This window comes from Gobius niger (genome assembly GCF_951799975.1).
Source record: "Gobius niger genome assembly, chromosome: 21".
Classification (NCBI taxonomy): Eukaryota; Metazoa; Chordata; class Actinopteri; order Gobiiformes; family Gobiidae; genus Gobius; species Gobius niger.
The window spans coordinates 12,236,957-12,256,061 of record NC_136872.1 but is presented as its reverse complement, the minus strand read 5'-3'; the positions used below and the strand labels follow the sequence as shown (position 1 = coordinate 12,256,061).

At 41.0% G+C, this 19,105-nt stretch overlaps 2 protein-coding genes across 2 annotated transcripts in view; both read right to left on the bottom strand.

The window, feature by feature from the left end:
• The window catches only part of LOC306980865 (glucosidase 2 subunit beta-like), a 167,944-nt gene extending 160,678 nt beyond the window's left edge, over positions 1 to 7,266 (bottom strand). The window contains exons 1-5 of the mRNA XM_079580398.1: positions 7,091 to 7,266; positions 6,710 to 6,826; positions 6,369 to 6,464; positions 4,526 to 4,583; positions 3,168 to 3,285 (exon numbers count right to left, since the gene is read on the bottom strand). Coding sequence (XP_079436524.1) covers positions 3,168 to 3,285; positions 4,526 to 4,583; positions 6,369 to 6,464; positions 6,710 to 6,826; positions 7,091 to 7,229 — 528 coding nt within the window. The 5' untranslated portion in view covers positions 7,230 to 7,266. The remainder of the gene's footprint in view (positions 1 to 3,167; positions 3,286 to 4,525; positions 4,584 to 6,368; positions 6,465 to 6,709; positions 6,827 to 7,090) is intronic.
• Positions 7,267 to 8,520: 1,254 nt separating this feature from the next.
• LOC306980898 (doublesex- and mab-3-related transcription factor A1-like) lies at positions 8,521 to 9,881 on the bottom strand (the record flags this gene model as incomplete). Its single annotated transcript, XM_079580440.1, has 2 exons — positions 8,521 to 9,272; positions 9,410 to 9,881. 2 exons carry the CDS (start codon positions 9,879 to 9,881, stop codon positions 8,521 to 8,523), a joined length of 1,224 nt encoding a protein of 407 aa, XP_079436566.1.
• Between the last annotated feature and the right edge of the window lie 9,224 nt (positions 9,882 to 19,105).

Below are 19,105 nucleotides of genomic sequence, written 5' to 3'. Positions count from 1 at the left end.
GTTCCCTTTCTTGTAAGCGTAATGTTGAATGCTTGAATGTTTTCAATAATATAGATTAATACAGGCGGTAGAGAAGTGAACATTCATAGACCATCAAATGGAACAGAAAAAACGGCCTTGAACACTTTGAACCACAGAATGTGCCGCACTTTCTTAAAACTCGATTCAATTTTAATCAGCGTTTCATTATGTTCAGCGTTGCTCTTTTAAAACAGCCTCCGTCACACAAAGCAGGAACACTTAAAAGCAGTTTAACGCATTAAGTAATGAGCCCAGTCAAGTGTTAAATATGACTAACATCCAAAAAGATCAGAGAAGCCAAAACCGAAGATTTCATTTGTGCCAAACTCTAAGGCTTTAGTTTCTAATTTGGCAGAGTGCTTGTCAAACTAAAAGTGCAACTGGAGGCAAGGAAAAACCACTTTAGTCATTTGGGCTGAGCTTTGGGCAGTGCGAGAAAACACGACGGTATGCTATAGACAACAACATACCAGTGTTAACAGCGTGTAGAATCAAAGTAAAACATTCAGAACCAAAGTGAAAGACAGAGCTTACAAGAATTATGCAAACTAATAATTTAAGAACAGTGCATTTGTAGTGGATTTACGGATTAGGGAAATGGGAGAAAGACAGTACTGACTAGTTTGGTGTTGCAAGTTTTGAAAAATGAATGGGTATGAAACATTATAACAAGGAAAGTTAGATGCATTTCTAATTTAAGAGTCTGTTTTGTTCCAAGTTTATTGTATCTAATCTTTAAAGAGCCTTTATACATGTGTTAATCACCAGGGGATTTAGGCAATCACAAGAAAGTGTGAGATTTCAGATGCAGAATGCAAAGAGTGTACGTGAATTGTTCTAAAGTCAAATTCTACATCTAGACTCTAGACCTTGGCTCACTCTTGAGTGCCATCTTTGGCAAGGCTACAACGTATGAGCAAGAGCAAATTAGCTACAAGTTTGAGATTTAGGATGTTGGTGCCAGACAAATTCTGACAGCGAGGTGACATTTACACCGAGGCAAACACAATCTGACTGGAAACCTAATCTACAGATGGCACACGATTCTGGTATCTCGCAGCATGGCACCCCGAATCATTCAAAGCATGATTCACAAACCATGACCTTCACGGCGTTTGCTGCCACCTATGTTTTTTTTTTTTCCTCGATCTCCGTCACCAAAACACCAAGTGAGGTATAGCTTTTGGCGAGTAGCGCGCCGCCACTCGAGATCACACACTTGTCAGAGCATTGAAGTTGTTCTGGCGGCACATGGTGTACCAAATAATCTCAAGCCTCTCTATGTTCTTTGAGTTCTGTCACCTGTTCCTATATTTCTGCCAAAAGGAAGATAGATGGGTGCCTCGGCGGTGGAATATTCTCTGTGGACATAGACGCATGGAGCAGCAGGTGTTGTGAGCTCGTCTGGTCAAAACAATATCACAGAACACAAGCTGCTCGTTTAGAAGCGGACTCTTTGAGTGCGGCGCGCGGGAAGGAAAATTAACCTACATTTGTTTTTTAATCACCGCATTTAGCAACAAAACCAGATAGTGACACTTCATTTGCAGAAAAGTAAGTATCCAAGGTGAGAAGCTAATGGGTTGTTTTGTTTAATACGAGTACAAAGACTCAACTCTTTTTCTGGTCCTTTTTTTTAAAGCCTCATTCAATAAATCAGAAAGGTTGTGGTATTAAATTTTGCAGATGGCAAAAAATGTATTCTAGTCTTAGAACGTCAACTGTACAGTTTGTCATTTTTACAAGGTTTGTCAGATGGTTTAGGATTATGTTCTCAAATAGTTACGGGGCACAGATGAACAGGGAGGAAAAGTAAGCAAGTGCAGAGGATTGGTGAAGGATTGGACCACCAGTGCAATAGTGGTATGTTATCTTCTTATCCACTATATGTTACATTGTAAAGTTAAGAGTATCCAGTTGGTTGGTTCAATTGATTGGACAAGTACGTTATCTAATGTTACCAATATGCTCTCCTGGTTTGACAATATAAGGTACTTTACCTGATTATATCTGGCACTTTGTACTCAGCATTTTACCAATCCTTTGCTGCTGGAACAGTGCTTGGCGGTAACCCATCTCCAGTTCTAGAACATACCTAACTGGAGGATTAGCCTATTGTGCTTGTTTTAGGTTGATGGTGAACTGGAGTACCCAGAGGAAAGGATAAGCGTCTCTTTATTGTCTCAGTAGGGCAGCCATTCCCAGACTCAGTATCATGGCCCCCTTCTTGTACGAAAGATCCAAAAAGGGGACCCATATTAAAGCAGTGACTTGTTTACCTTAATAAATCCTTTCCATGGTCCCTCAGGGGGTAATACAAGTGTTAATGGGATGATTGGGGGGGGTCTTTCATCTCCCCCGGTGCCTCTGGCCAGAAAACTATGCCTGCAACTTTCCCTGCTCCGACCCGGAGGTGCAATACACACAAGTAGAAACACGAACGGGCAAAGCCAACTGTGGGCTAGCGCCACATAGCAGTGTTTATAGCCAAGTTTGAGTGACAAAAATGATCTCCATTGTGTAATTTGGTTCTGGTACAATGTACAATAACCCTCTCTCCCTTTGTCTTTTCTGTTAGCGCAGTATTTACTCTCATGGACCATTAATGTGTAAAAATAAAAATCGCAACATGCTACAACACCTGCAGTGGCGCTTATGGCTTCTCGGGGCAAGAGTTACTTAGTTCTGCTTTAATAATTCACTCTTTATAAAAGAATGTGTCATGTTTTATGACATCTAACAAATTGCAACGACCATATGAGAAAAATGCTCATTGCTTTTAACATGTTTTCAGAAAAACATATCAATTTCCTTTCAAAATCAATGTTCAAAATCAATCAACATGGGAAGCAGTGCAGTACGGTATTTGTCAACATTTAACACATTCATTCAGTGTCATGGAGCACCTCTCAGGATCAGTGGGCATCTGCAGTGCAGCTCTTGGGGACCCATCTCCATCTTGGAGACAAAAAGGCCCCACCAACACGAGTCTGAATGACAGTGTTAATGTCCCATATATCCCATCGCAGACCCTGTACTTGTAATGAACTCTGCTTATGAGGACAGGCTTCATCATACAGTCTGAACAGGATAAAGAATTCGAGAGGGAACATCCTGTTACATCAGGACGCTATCACGGGCCGTACCTGCTTCTCCCTCCAGAGCAGCACTCCCTCCTCGATGAGCTGCTGTTTGAGTCTCAGCCCCTCATCCAAGGCCCTCATCTGGCCCTCCACAAACGCCCGCTCCCTCTGCCCCAGATTCCTGAAGAGAAAGAGCGAGAGAGAGAGAGAGGATATGCACTCTATTCATTACCAGTGGAAAAAAAACACACACACACACACACACACACACACACACACGGGCCACCTCTGTTATGGCCACAGTGAGATGGCGCAATTCAATATTTAAGGGCCACACAATGCAGCGGGAATCCAAATGGGGAAAAAGTGAAGTAAATAAGATGCTGTGCGCCGAGTGTGTGCCTGGGCTAAATTGTTTTTACAGTCTGGCACAACACAATACGAGTGTGGAGCTTGTGAAAACATAATGAGATATAGTCCGGATGTGGGTTTTCGGAAAGCAAACAACAATAATAAAACCGCAGTTACATTTGGAGCAGTGAGACGCGGTTCAAGGCGTAAAATTGACTTGTGTTCTAATAAATATGGTTTTTGCATCTTGAAACATACAAGGAAAGTAATAAATCATTTGTCAATACGTGCCTCACTTTACATGGGGGAAAGACAGTCCACCTCTTGTTTTAATACCTAGTGATGAAAAGGAAATGATATCTTATCCTTAAAAAATGATTAAAACTCTAGTTTTTAAGTGTGCATACTCTGCGAACATGGTTGACCTCGCTTCACAGGCTTCACAGCTTAAAAAAAAATAACAGAGTGCCGAGTGTTTTCACTACGGATAATACTATCTCTGTCGAACTCATCACAGTAAGTCTGCTTACCCTTCTTTCAAGACTCACTATTAAGTAGCAGATCGCTATTACATCTCCAATTGGCTTCTTCAGTTTGTGGCAAAGTAAAATATAGTGCAACTATATGACTTTAGATGACCTCCTTGTACCATCTCTTTACATATTTTCACTATAACTGCTTTCATTCTAAATCCAAGTTATGTCACTTTGTAAATTGTAGGATTTATTTCCAATGTTGGGAACATATTGAAGCAACTACACACATTCAAGTATTTGGCAAACAGAGACAATTTTGCAAAATGCATGATCACGTTTTTGTTTTTTTTGTACCTGTTCCTTTTAACATATCAAGTGACACAAGCCTCTGCTACATTGCTTAGTAACCACAGTGACACCATGCCCCCTGGTGGTACAAAGTGTGAGTCACCGTCACACTGGACCACATGAAATTTAGCAATCACGCTGCTGCTATATTAAGTGTCCGTATGTTTAGGCCCAACTCGCGATGATGGGAAATCTGCGCCCGCATGTTATTTTTCAATATTCATTCTCAGTTGTGATGGTACTGACCAGCAAGAGTTCTGGCAGCGAGCGGGGCTGTTGTATTCGTCTGAGGCGTCGCAGCAATCTGGCAGGAGGCACAGGCGGAAACCGGTCCAACGCACAAACAAGAGAGAAGAGACGAGAGCACACGAGATATCAGCCACAAGAACATGACAATATGCTTTTATTCATAATGACTTTTGTCTATTCAAAATCACAGCAGGAAAAACAAAACGTGCATGTGAGTCCACTAAATGAAGGGGCTGCCAGATTCATCGCAATCAAATCGAAATGGCAACTTTTAGAATACTAATTACCAAATCGCAAAGCAAAACAATAAACAATGCAGTCTTATTAAGTTCAAAGCCTTTTAACCAACTTCCGAAATAGAAACTTCTTGTATTTCATTTGCAGTTCACACTTTGGCCTTCTCTTGAATATCAACGTCCCTGAATCTCTTTAAATGTGTACCATTTGATAAATTGCAAATCTGAATACTCTTCAGAAACATAGCAGTTCAATATTGTCAAAACATTCTTTAGCCCTGCTGCAAGGTGACAAATATCACCAATGTAGTTTGCTAAGTGGACACAAATTATATTATTTTTGCAGAGGTGAATGCATACAAATTATTTCTAGGCTTTGGGTGATGAAGTTTTGAATATGCGGCCCCGAGGCTCCTTGGGCAATCACAAGAACAGAGAATATAGAAATCAAAACAGCAAGACTGATATACAAGACAGGACACCTTTATTTTGAAGATGAGATGATGGTAATGCGGCCAGATTTGTTCATTTCATGTAAGTTCATGTAGGCACAGTTATAATTGTTGTAATTTGTTACATCAATAGAATCACATGTTTAGAACAGAGAAATGTAAACTCAGTACAGCACCATCTGTTGCCATATTATCATTATACTTTTTTTAGGTAGTCAATCTGACCCGACTTTTTTTGGCCCAAGTATTTTTTTTATGTCTTGCTCTTCTGACACAATTTAGATTAAAAGAAAATGAATGCATTTAAAGGAAAGTACTGTGTTGAAGTTGTTATATACAAATATTGAAGAAATGATGTTGCAATATTCATGACAGTTACTGAAAATTGCATGTTATCCCCTAATTACAATATTTGGACATGTTAGTTAGTTTCTCCTTTGATGCTTTCTTAATGTCAAGATACAGTTGATGTAATTTTTTATGCATAGAGAAAAACTGTTTGGCAAAATGTGAGGTTTTTTCGCTTTTGTGAGAGCGCTCTGGCTGTTATTTAAACATCTGTGAGTTGACATCTCCATTGGTAATAAAAGTGGAACAGTGCAGTCTAAGAAAATGTAGGCCAAAATCTCAGAATCTGCTTTACAAGAAGAAGCAAGGGAGGCTGGGAGTTGAAATAATGGGGAAAGAAGCAGAAGGCTTTAAGACGCATCTCCCGCTGTTCTTTTATTGTTCAGATCTGTTTTCTCCACAAAGCACCACTGATGTGACAAAGTGGAGACAACACTATATTGATTTTAAACCCAGTCAAGCACCACTAGTATATAGAGTACATAAAGAGGCTTTGAATTTTTGATTTATTTTTTATTAATAAAAGTTGAGTAACTATGCATTGGGGTTAGAAAGGTTTTCTTAAAAAAAATTATCTTAGCTTTGTGTTATGGTGCACTCTGTCTGTAACATACATATACCGTCTATTTTCAACAAATAAAGCATAAGAATATATCTGTTCACTGAGGGACATAAAACTGGCCTCTGTGTCCTTGAAAGGCAGTGGAGCAGGAAAATCTCATCTACCAGCTACTTGGCTTCAAAAGGTTTTTGTAAAGTTCATTAAGGTCCACTTTTGAGGAAAATACCGTTCAGAAAACTTACCGCAGATGCCATCGTTGACTCGTGATGATGGGATGTAGTGTGGGCGGAAGCCCAGGTTAGTACAGTAGAAGCGGCCTCGAGGACAGGCTGAGGTGCCTGAGGAGGAGGAGGAAAATGGCTTACTACTATAAATAAGACTGGACTATTTAAAAGCATAAGAAAATATAAATGTATGACTGTCACAAATTAAGGCTAAAAATATTATTGATTTACTATAAACAAATGAGTATATCTTTTCTGTTGCATTTTATATTGCACTATACCTGACCAGAGACCAACAAAACAAATTGCATTCAGCTGCACAAAAAACACAAAATGTATTTGTGTAAAATAAACTATACCTGGTTCATCAGAGCCGTCCTGACAGTCACAGTAGTCATCATTCACTTGCTCAAAGGGGATCATTTTAGATCCATCTATGCAAAGGAAGGACTTCTTCTCTCTGTAGAATCGTTTATCTGGTATTATGAAATACAAAACCAGAGTTAAAACGTGGACTGGTTGTCTCTTGTGGTAAAGAGACAGTCTGCATGCTGTTGCGGTTGGTAACACTAGTGAACTGCAATGGCACAGAAATGACAGCCTCAGGACGTCACACCTTTGCTTAACGGAGGTCTTTGCCATTGCGACTGCCTGACATTATACAACATCTGACTCTGTTTAATATTATTGAAGGCTAATTCGATTTGAGCTAGCTGCTATCCCCGGGACAGCAAACTTACACGATGAAGAGATTCCTCTTATTTTCCTCGAGTCGACGAGATCTGACCAAAAGACAGCCGCAACAACGATGTGAAAGCGCATGTTGAAAATAAAATGAAGAATATTGTGCCAGTTTTCAGTCATGAGCTTTGAGCTCATGATTTAATTCGAGCATTTATTCCAAAATGCGGTGACTTCCTGAAACACGTGGTCCCGTGACACCACTGTGGGTTCTGATTGGCTGACAGGGAGAACCCTGATACCTCGGCGACCAATGGGGAGGCAGGTTCCCTACACGTGCAAAAACATCAAGCTCCACGCTGGATCATGGGTCACTGGATTCAGTAAATCGAGGTATTATTGAAAATGATATGAGCTGATGTCTTCTACAGCGTATCCTTTATTCTCCTGTGAGCATTATCAAGTTTTAATAATATATGAACATATATATTAATCTAGTATTATTAATTTTCAACTTTTTTTTTACTATTATGGCCAACATTTTATAATATTATTCACTATAAAATAAGAACTTAAGTGTAAGAAATCATGTTACACAATAAGCATGGTATTTAAAATGTTTTTATTTATTTTTTCTTAACCTGATTATCTCCCACCCAATACATACTACTGAATTAACCCCTTTTGATCTCTACAGAGGACATAGGGCTTTTCAATGCAAGCACATTTTATGGAAAGAAGAAAAGTAAATACATAAAACGTTTTATGCTTTAAATTTCGGATTGAAATGTTGTTTGCATATTTTACATTTTGTGTCCTAACAACACATTAATACACAGTAGGACTTATTTTAACTGTATTTTACCATAGTATTTTGGTGAGTTTAAGTGTTTAAAGAAATGTCCTCTCTAGTGGACATTTGTAGTTTTTTCGCCCATTTTGATGGAGGAAATAAAGATAGAAGAAAATAACTACACACCCCTACATAAAAAGTGGAAACCCCAGCCAAGTGAAGCTCTGAGACACTTTGGTGCCGTCCATCTTCCAGAAATGGTGGACAAAACATGGATCAAGGTGTCGCAGATTGAGATGCAAGCAAAACCTGTGCACAAAGTCCAAGGCATTCCTCTGTGTTTCCAAGAAGAGAAATTACTTTTTGAAGTATCATTCCAACAAAGCAAAACATAAGTAATGATGGACAGTCAGTCTTTTGGATGTTAAACCCCTTTTAGATGTTGTTTTGTCATTTTCTTTGGGACTAACTTTGCCACCAAGGTTCAGTTTCACACATATGGTCTACCGATGTGACACATGATATTGAAAAAAGAAAAGTCTTCTAATGACCTCACAAAGATTGGAGGATTTAAAAAGAAAAAGTTATTGAACAACATTTTTTCCTGGTAGTCAGGAGGATATTTATTAACAAATACCAACGTTTTACAAAATGTACAATAATAACAATTATAAAATACTCATCATTTCCGTGTATTCACTTATCATTAAGTCTTGTGTACAAACCGGTGTTGCATAGTGACTCTTTGCTTTGGAGATAGGACAGGTCTCGCATCATGTTTGGGAATGGGTAGGAGTCCAGCGGTGGGCGCAGAGGGAACACCGGCATCAGTCCAGATGTCACATACGGAGACATAAAACCTGCCACACCTGCTGCATTTGCAGAGGAGTACGCCAGCCTGAGGGGGCCCATGCTGAACCGGGGACCCAGGCCGTACACGCAGTCCCCCCCTGCAGCTGTGGGGGGCAGGTGCACTGCAGAAAAGGCCGACTTGTTGCCCACAGCACTAAGAGCTCCAGGCAGTCCCATAGGGGGCCTCAATGTGCTGGGCCCCGAGTCCATTTTGTTCTCTTTTGAGCTCAGAATCAGTTCTATTGATTTGATAATGTCTCCCTTGCATGTCCTCACTGTGGACTCCAGCATGTCCCGTTTTTGGTGAGGAAAAATCTTGGCCATGATGTCAGTGGGGTCCCGTTCGGCCGCAGGCTTGTCCAGCTCATTTCCTGACTCTGGGTCTGAAGATGAAAACCTCTGCGGACTGTCGGAGCGCTCGGAGCTCTGGTCGAATCGTAGGGGTGGACTGGGACTGCTGTCGCTGAGTGAGGCGGCGTGCTCCTGGTTTGGGGACATCTCTTTCTCTTGGGGAGAAGCGAGTCTTGCAGAGTGAGGAGCAAACAGAGGGTGACCAATGAATCCGTTATAAAGTGGAAACTTGTTCAGTTTGGCTTCTGAAAAATACAAGAGACAAGCTTTTCAAACATGCACTTGGCCTTTTGCTACATTTTAAAATCTGATATCTAAACAGACAAAAATAGTCACACTGCTCAAATTAGTTTCTGGCTTCTCAACTATCCAAGTTACTCACCATCTTTTTGATTTTCTGTGGCAAAAACTTCATATCCAGGAGGGGTATGAGCAGCTGGCGCCTGCGTTGACGGCCCCACAGTGGAGCTCTGTGGCACTCCACTCTCCCCAATGAGGCTCGCTCCTGGGTACATCATCCTCAGCTCACGGGCTTCGTTCTCCTCCTGGGCCTGCTGCCGCCGTAGCGCCACCTGGGCCGCCATCACCCGCTGCCTCTCCGCGATCAAAGTGCATTTGGCGCACACGCAGTCCCTCCAGCGGCAGAAGCGCTTGTGGCCTTTGAGCGCCGAAACGACCCCGTGGTTCCTGCATCGAGCGCATTTGGGGGTACGCGGGTAGCCCCTTTCCAACGTGGGGTTACAGGCCCGGAGGAAGAGCGGAGGAGGTCGGAGTAAGGACGGGGGCACGGGCAGGCTCCCCAGAGGAGCGGCGCTTTGCGGGGACAGGCTGAGGGGTCGGATCCTGCTGTCCATGGCTCGGAGTGTAGGAGTGACTCTAAGGACAGAAGCTCCAGGGTGCAGCTCCTTAAATGCAACTTTCCAGGTGGCTGGGCCTGAAACTCAACACCCAAGTCCCGCCTCTTCCTTCTCAGGGAGCTAAAGCCCTATCATGTTTATTTGCACTGAGATGAATGGCGGGTTAATCTGATGGAAGTGAGTGCAAATGCAGCTGCAGGTTAGAGAAAACTAGAGGTGCTCTTAATCCTGCGAGCAAGTCTTTATACAAATGTCTACATGAGTTTGGGGGGGTAGATAGTGCAATAGTCCAATTAACCACTGAAAAAAACGTAAACTGAAGCTCAGTCACAATGCACTTACTTGACTACCTTTCAAAATATAAAAAGTGCGCATACAATATTTTCACTAAGAACAAAACTACCCGAACTGAGTGTCAAAACAAAATATAACCAGATTCATGCCTTTAAATCATAAACTCATGCTACACGTAACATAAATATAAATAAATGTAATTATGAGGGTTGCTTGTCCAACAACTTCCAGTTCAAACGGAGCATCTTCCATAGCCCACAGCGGTATTTCTGTGCTGTACTTACACTGGAAGTCTCCACTTAAGTCACCGAATGGCACTGTAAATAACGATGGTAGAATTTCTGAGGTGTTGCCAAAAAAAAAAAAAACTCTTAATCTTTCTGTCCTGTCAAATAAACAAGTTGCCTCAGGTCAGTGCGCTTACAATAGCCCTTACAATAGCCACTGTGGTTTCCCCGCTGAGCAATGCATAATTCACAGAGAGAATGTTTTTAACACAACAATGGCCCCTAATCGTCGCGATGAAGAAACCAGGTAATTACCTAACCTGGTTTTTCTGTTGGAACAAATCACTCGGACAAAAGACCCATCTGTCAACAAACTCTCAGAGTGACGGAGCGCTAATCACAGCTTGTCACATGTTTCATTCACTTTTTTCGCCGTTCTGACTGGATCCAGTTACAAGCAGCAGATTGCCTTACTATTATGCCATTATTGCACAGCGGTGTGAACTTAAGCGGAAAATGACAAGTCCTGTAGGAGCGAGGCCAACGAAAGACAATGTCCGGAAACGGTGCTGTTGGTGAACGCCGTGAGAAAATTTTTTACAAATGGGATTCCAAAAATGTGTGCAGTTGTTTCGAGTAGATAAAGGCTATGTATCCATCTAATACTTATCCGAATATATACCTTTGCTTAAAAGTTGCTAAACAATTTTAAATCATCAAAGTCAATGTCAGTATGTCTACACCTCATCTCTTAACCTTAATCTTTCCTTTGGACTCTGTTTCAAACTTTTTTAAGGACTGCGGTTGGTTCACAAGTTATTGAAGGCAGTCTAAAATGGTTCCAATTGTCATCTATCAGCCCGGTCCCTAATTGTCTGTGGATAAGAGAGCGACATCACTGCCGCGTCTGTAGCCGAGGCCCCCCTCTGAATAATGGATGCGGGTTAAAGAGGCCGTGGATGGAGGCACTCGAACCCCCTTGTGGCATTTTTACTGAGATAATGATTCCCTGAAGGGCATCTCTGAGGAAGGCCTGCTGCAGCAAAAAAGCAACACAAATTGCTCCTGGCACAAAACACATAGCGAGTCTATGCTATTATTAGCCGCTAATATGACTATACTTACAGCACAGGCGTATGGGCGATGCAGTGATGTGAAGGATGGGACATGAAGAGCGCTTATGCTTTAGTAGCAGTTGCCAATTTAGTTCCCGCATAGTTTCCAACTTCATCCACGCGTGTGAAAGTTGCACAAATTACCAAGTATTTTGTGGTACTGTGCAAAAAAATATATTTATTATTAGTTTAAAGGGATGTTTCAGGATTTTTGACATAGTGCCTAACTTCCTAGTTATCCAAAGTGTTGTTGATTTCTGGAGATTTTTTGTTTTTGCTTTAATTCATGCAGTTTAGTGGTGCTAGGCTAGTGCTAGGCTAGCGCATGTCTATGGTAACTAGTAGCCTGCATTAAAAACTTCTTAAAAATCATCAGGTAGTCCTCCAAACGTTGCCATATCTGATTTGTAGAAAGCTCTTTGTGAAGCTCTTTGTGAATTCCACTTGTAGTAATGCCGGCCGCAGGTAAACAAACTACTGTAGATCCGGTAACCGAGCAGATCACTCCGCCGCTGCGTAGCTTACAACCAGGAAGCTGATGCAGCTCAACTATAAGTTCTTTTAAAGGCAGAATGGTTATATTTCAAAAATTATTGAAATAACACAGACCTTTATATCGGTAGTCTGGTGTTATAAGTGATTTGCCTCTGGTGCACGGTGCTTGGGTCAGGCTGTTTTAATGCAAGCTACTAGTTACTATAGACATACGCTAGCCTAGCACTAGCCTAGCACCACTAAACCTCAGAAATCAACAACACTGGATAACTAGGAAATGAGGCCCTATGTCAAAAATCCTGAAATATCCCTTTAAGTATCTTTGGTCTATCCTAAAATATAGCTATTTCTCAACACTCAAAATACTTTCAGGGATGCAATGTAACAGGTCGAGCACCATGTACGTAGGAATGCCTGTTGTCACCTGCATATCTAACTCCTCATTAACCTGTGGTGCTAAAGGTAGTCTAGCTTACCTTCACACATGACCCCCTGCTGAGAGCGACTACTGCTCCTTAATTCTCCGAGCCATAGGTGTCATCCTTAACCATTGTCATTAATGTTGCTGGGGCCAATTACACAGGCTTAATTTGCCCAATATTTGTTTAAGCTAATTGTAGAAGGAGGGACTTACAAGCATCCAGAATCAACAGCGTCTGCCATAATGGTGCCCAGTAAGTATTTTGAATTTGTGTTGATTTGTACATCAGTATTCACACTGTATGCCCTTCCAAATGTCATCTTTTCTATTTATCTCGGAGTATAATAGGGCTGCGCGATATTGAAGTAACTATATATCGATATATCGTGATAACAATATTATTGAGATATTTCACTAAACCATTTCAACACGACATGTTCCATTCTAATGAAACACGAATCACAAGTGACTCATTTTTCAGCAAATTGTGTCAAAAACATGTAAAGAAACCCTACATCAGGATCAAAACAAGACTAAAATTTAACTAAGACGGTAAGTGTTTAACCTCTTAACCCCCAGCCTGAACCAAGCACATTTTTTAGAGTTTGGCTTTACCCAAATCTAAAAGCATTGATAATAACAAAATAAGAAAGCGTGTCAGAGAAGCAACAATAATGCAACAAAAAAGTGACAAATGAGCAACAAAAAAAATATTAAAACATGGCAAAAACTGTACAAAAAAGCAACAGCAGAAAAGCGACATAAAAAGAGACAAAAACGCTTAAAAAATGTAACAAAACCAGCATCTAGGTTTGGGTAAAGCCGAACTGTAGAAAGTAGGGTTTAAGAGGTTAACTAAAACTGATTTTTTACACATTTATAAGTTCTGTTCATTGTTTTTGGCTGAGTTTGTAAAAAAAATATATTGTGTCTTCCTGCGATACAGATATTGCATCACGTAATATCACGATACGATATTTTTTTTTACGATATATTGTGCAGCCCTATCGAATAACATGACAAACAGCTGAATATTACATTTAGAATAATAAAGACGAAGATTTGCCATTGTGCGTGTAGACAAGCCACATCTGGCGCGACTTGGCGAAACACAGACATCCTATTTCCCACACTGACATCGTATCAGTCACATATCTGGACAAAATCCTTGGATCTGCAGAGCTACATTATGCGCACACCTGCATATTGAAAATCAGGCATCTGTTTTGCGGGAATGTGTACTTGGGTGTTTGTCATAACAATACCCACTCTATAGCGCAAGGCGAGGTTTTAAAATGAACAAGCGAGCCCGCTATTTGCAGAAAGATGCTCGCGGCGTTAAGGCTCTCGGATAGATAGGGGTTTCGGGCGCTCCAGCTGCGCACACTATACGGCAGCCGACATGGAGATAATCTAAAATGCATCCATCAACACGGGGGAGTGCGCTGCAAGCACAAATAAAGGCCAGCGATGCAGAGGCACATGGCTGTTTGGATGCGCGCACATGCTGCACTTATCATTGCATCCAGTGTGAAGAGGAATCCTACGTTTAGATTTGCGGCTGGCAAGTTTATCCAGGCACATGGGATTTTATAAATGCTGAGGAGGACGTGGGGCACAAAGGGACTCGTGTGTGATAGACAAACGGTGCCAATACATACAGACGGCATCTCTGGACCCATATATGGTCATGTTTGAAAAACAGGGAAAACAATTTTGAAAAAATCTAAACTTTCTCTAATTATTAAAAAACTACTTTGGCTCTACCCTAATCAAAAAGCTTCTTGGGAAAAAAGCATCAAAACAGCCACACAAAATTAGAAGAAAACCAGGATGTAAAAGCAACAATAAAAGTGACAAAAACTCAACAAAAAGTGACAAAAAACTCAACAAAAATGTGAAAAAAATGTGATAAAAACTCAACCAAAAAGTGACAAAAATTCAACAAAAATGGGACAAAAATTCTACAAAAATGTGACAAAAATTCAACAAAGATGTGACAAAAACTCAACCAACAAGTGACTAAAAAAAAAAGTGACAAAAACTCAACAAAAATTTGACAAAAACTCAACAATAAAATGACAAAAGCTAAAAAAAAACACATAAAAAAGGTGACACAACACAGCAACAACGCGAGGAAATAGATCAGTTTTGTGGGTCTTAGCTTTCAAATGAGGTGTTACAAAGGCCTATAGCCAAAGAGGACAGCATGCATTCGGTTTAGGCGGGTGGTAAGAGGTTAACAAATGCTGAATTATGAATATAGTTTCTACTAAATAAAGATACAAAGACATGGAGAGGAGCAAAGTGGTTCAACAGCCCATAAATACATAAAAAAAACGGAGAATGCTAACATGATGCTACATATTAATGCTAATGCTAATGCACACAACTGCCGTTTTTTCACTTCTACAGAACAATCTGCTGTGAGAAAATATCCATATGGACCCGATTTACACTTGACTATATTTGTATGTGATAAATAAGTTCACATTCCAACAGAAAATGGCTAAAAAAAGAGTGGAAAATTGTGTGTCTCAAAAGATTCTATTTTCCCCCTCGGCGAGGCCACGCCCCCTTCTATGACGAGATGCTGTCTGTATCTCTAAATTGAAATTACTTGGAAAAACTTTAATGTTCAGTATTGAAAAAAAGCAGCTCCTATTTTCTAACTGGACTTCCTCAGTGAGAGAGGGATTAGCCGGGATGAGTGCAGTCGGAGTAGATTGGGCTAGACAGTGTCTTAATTGTGTTTTTAACAGATCGGCCCATGTCAGATATGCCGTTTCATCATGGTCATGTGCCTCCCAGGACAGGGCCCTTATCGCCGCGGACCCCTTATCGCCCTCAAAGGTGGCTGCTAATCTACTCGCAAATCTCACAAAACCTGATTGCGGCGCACACAGTTGTCAGAGAGGTTGAGCAAGACAGGAAAAAAAAAAAAGACACTAAACCATTCGGATTAAAGCCGAAACAGGCCGGTTTTGTAAGTGCCGCTAAATGGTGCAACACACAATCGCCTATTCTGTCTCTCTTTTAAAAGTTGCCGCTAGTGCCAAAGTTCAAAACTGTCACTTGATGCGACTTTGGCATAGCAACATGTTTAAGTGAGTTTCCATTGCTTCAAGTTTCAGCTAATTCCCTTCTCTTTCAGCGAGCGAAAGAGGCCGGCCCTTTGCATGTTTGTCCTCTCATCTGTCACTTCGCACTCCCCTCAATAACGCGTGAGCCTTTCTTTAGCGTTGATGCGCGAACGGACAATGCCAGTTTTGTTAGCGAGTCTATTGGTGTTTCGGCGGCGGCGTGTGCGCGCGCGAGCCTCAGAGGAATTAAGATCGGGTTTTAGAGAGACTTTGAACATACTTTCTAGTGTTGTTATTTGTGCGCCAGGGGATGTTGACTGTTGCGTAGCTGTTGGACTTGTTGCATCTGTTTATAAGAGCCTCGAGCAAGTTACTTCTTTGGAAAAATGTTCACACAACCTTCTCTGGGGATTAGGCGGAGAGGCTGCTTTGAGGTGCAAAACTTTTTAGATACATAATGTAGATTTTCACACCAAACTGGAATAATATTTTCGGCTAAAATGTCATTGAAACGAGTTTACGTTGTATCTCCTGCAGATGATACAAACACTGAAAATTAAGAGAGAAAAAAAAGAAAAGAATTGAGCCTTTTAAGAGGATACCAGCACTGGACCTGCAGGGTAAAGGAAGCATCCATAATGCACTTGTCTCCACACCTGTGCATCTGAATACATGAGAACATAGATTATCCTCTCCAGCCTATGAGATTCTGCACTGCCCTATCTGTTCCCATCTCCCTCTCCCCTATCGACGACTGCTCCATTTACCTTTACCGCGCACCTTTACTGGTGGTCCGTGCATGGTAGGTATCCATCAGGGGCCCTCACTTAGCCCTGCGATGCCTCGGCGCCGGCGAACAATGGCGGGCCAAGTTTACTCAGCGGTGTGGGTGGTGTGGTGTGTTGCCATGCTAATCGCTCCCATTACATCGGATTCGGAAATGCAGGTAGCGTGTGTGTCGCGTACGAGAGCGCTAATGACCAGTGTGTGTCTGTGGGTGAGGGGAAACATTAGCGGCTTCGGTTCTGGTCAGGCGCCAGCGAATGGGGGCCCGTTCTCCAGACAGGTTCCTCACTCAGCCCCGGATAGCCCTTCTGTCAAAGTAACTTCACTTACTATACGCTAAAAAAGTTGTGACCCAGGAGGTGCTCAAGACAGAGAACTTGAGATTACACACAAAATTACTGAACAAAATGAATACTGGAGGATGGGGAGATAGTAGCTAGGCATTGAAAACATATATCAACTCCTGGGTAAGTATTGCAAGTAGTATACAAACCTGAAACACTCTTTGTGTCAGGTCTAAGTCAACATAAATGATAGTTAGTCCATCATGGAGTTCATTCAGTGATGCAAATTGATACCGTATTTCCCGGACTATAAATTGCTTCGGAGTATAAGTCGCACCAGCCTTGGCAACTACCTGGGAATGGAGGCTTAAATTTTGGTGGTACAGGAGGTACTGGTACACAAGCCTAGAGCGCCCTCTCGCAGCTGTCAGTGTGAAAATAACAAACATGTGAAATGATATATAAGTCACACCTGAGTATAAGTCGCATCCCCAGCCAAACTATGAAAAAAAGTGTGATTTTTAGTCAGGAAAATACGGTAGAAATTAGGGCTGGGAAAAAAAATCTATTTGATTTCAAAATGAAGTTAGCAAGTCGCATCAATATTTTTTTTATTTAGTATTAATAATATGGATGTTAAAAAAGCACGGTTTTTCATTTTTTAACAGAGATTGCCTTTGCTATTTTTGGGTTTGTTGATGCGCTTTAACTAAAAGCAATTTACAGTCAGCAATTATTTTATTTTCAAATCGATTTTTTTGAATTAAGAAAGTCCAAAATTTTGTTGGGGGGACAAATCGCCCGTCAACTATGTCATTTGTTTGTTCTAATTGAGCAAGCAGGAGATGGCAAGAAAACTTACTTACAAATCTTGACTAAAAGTATTCAGTCATGACAGATGAGTGGCATTACTGCTTTACAGAATGACGTGTGAGACGTCTCAATAAAATGGTATATCCACATTAGTACTAGCTTCTCTCCGTGGAGCATGGCTGTCAGATTAAAGCATTAAGTGGGCTCCTCCGGGCTCATTACAAAGGGCCCCTGTGAAATACTCTCTCTTTTGCTTTTCTCACAAACAAATTAGCAAACAATCGGACCTCCAAAGAGATGTTTACCGAAGTGATCTGTCGTCATCCTGTTGGCAAAGGCTTCTGGGTGTTTTTTCTGTTGGCGGTAGAGATTTTCTCCACCTGTGAGGCCTTCTGATCTCCGCTGCACACTCGTACGCACACCTGAAGGCAGCTACTGGGAAAGCCAGGATGTGTACTCTGGGAGCAAAGGAAAACACAATTAGAAATCAATTAATCGCCTCAAATATTGTTCTTTTTTTATATGTGAACATTAATGTGCACTGCTGCAAAAAAAATAACACCACTTTTGGAATATTATTGCATATTTAGCATTGTATGACAAGAATGGAAAGCTTTATAAAAATCCTTCTGCTGGTTAAATGACTAATGCGAAACCTGTAAGAACTTCTGTAGACATCAGTATTATCAACCATCAGTTTGAGCCATTAGTGACGATCTTGAGCTGACACAGTATTTATACAGCCTGCATGCCTAAAACAAAAGTACATTGTATGAAAAGCAGCCAGTGGAGCATTTAAAGTAGGTGTGTTGCTATCAGATGTACTCCGCACCGGAGGAGACATCAGTGTTGCACATCTCTGCAGCGTGTTATGGGAAAGTCTTCCACTCTTTCACTAACAGACAATAACAGCTTGGATATTGTTAAACATTGTCTCTGATAGCAACTGACATCCACAAACAATCCGGCTGCCAGTTCAGATTACGTGCAACTTGAAACACGAGCCACACAAGCACTTAAAGAGTTGGTATCTGGGATTGTGCTCAAATACGTACAAGTGTATTTTGAGGTAATGTGATCGTGTTTGTTCTAATGCAGTCCGTCTTTGTCCATATAGTGTGGAGCTGTGATGTCTTTACAATAGAACATAAAAAAAAGAAAAAAAAAAGAATGGTCACAATGCTATAATTTAACAATGCATTTTAGGAACACATGTATCGACACAGAACACAGTGCCGGCCCATGGCATATACTGAAAGGAAACGTTACTATTTAGTACAACAGAACCCAAAGACTTCTTAAAAATCGGTTTCACTTAGCAAGAAATGTTTATCTTGATTTGAGTTTCATGCATCTCGCTCTTTTGGCAAGTACTCTCATACTGATTCTGAATGATATACAGTAGATGCCAATCAAATATGACACTCCGGCTCAGATGTTTATCTGACAGAAAATGCAATAGAACACTTGAACTGTGCAAGTCGACGGCAGTGATTGACATTTATGAATGCTTGCTGCTTTTGCAAAGAAAAATATATTTAAAAAATCAGGGTAAAACATGCATTTCTTTGCTCTACCTACACAGCGATCATATATTTTATTCATAGATTTGGACTCAACTCACATCGTCAGAGTGTATAGAAAATGTCACTTCACTGAATGTAATATTTCAATCAAGATGAAAGGTAATAATAAGATTGGAC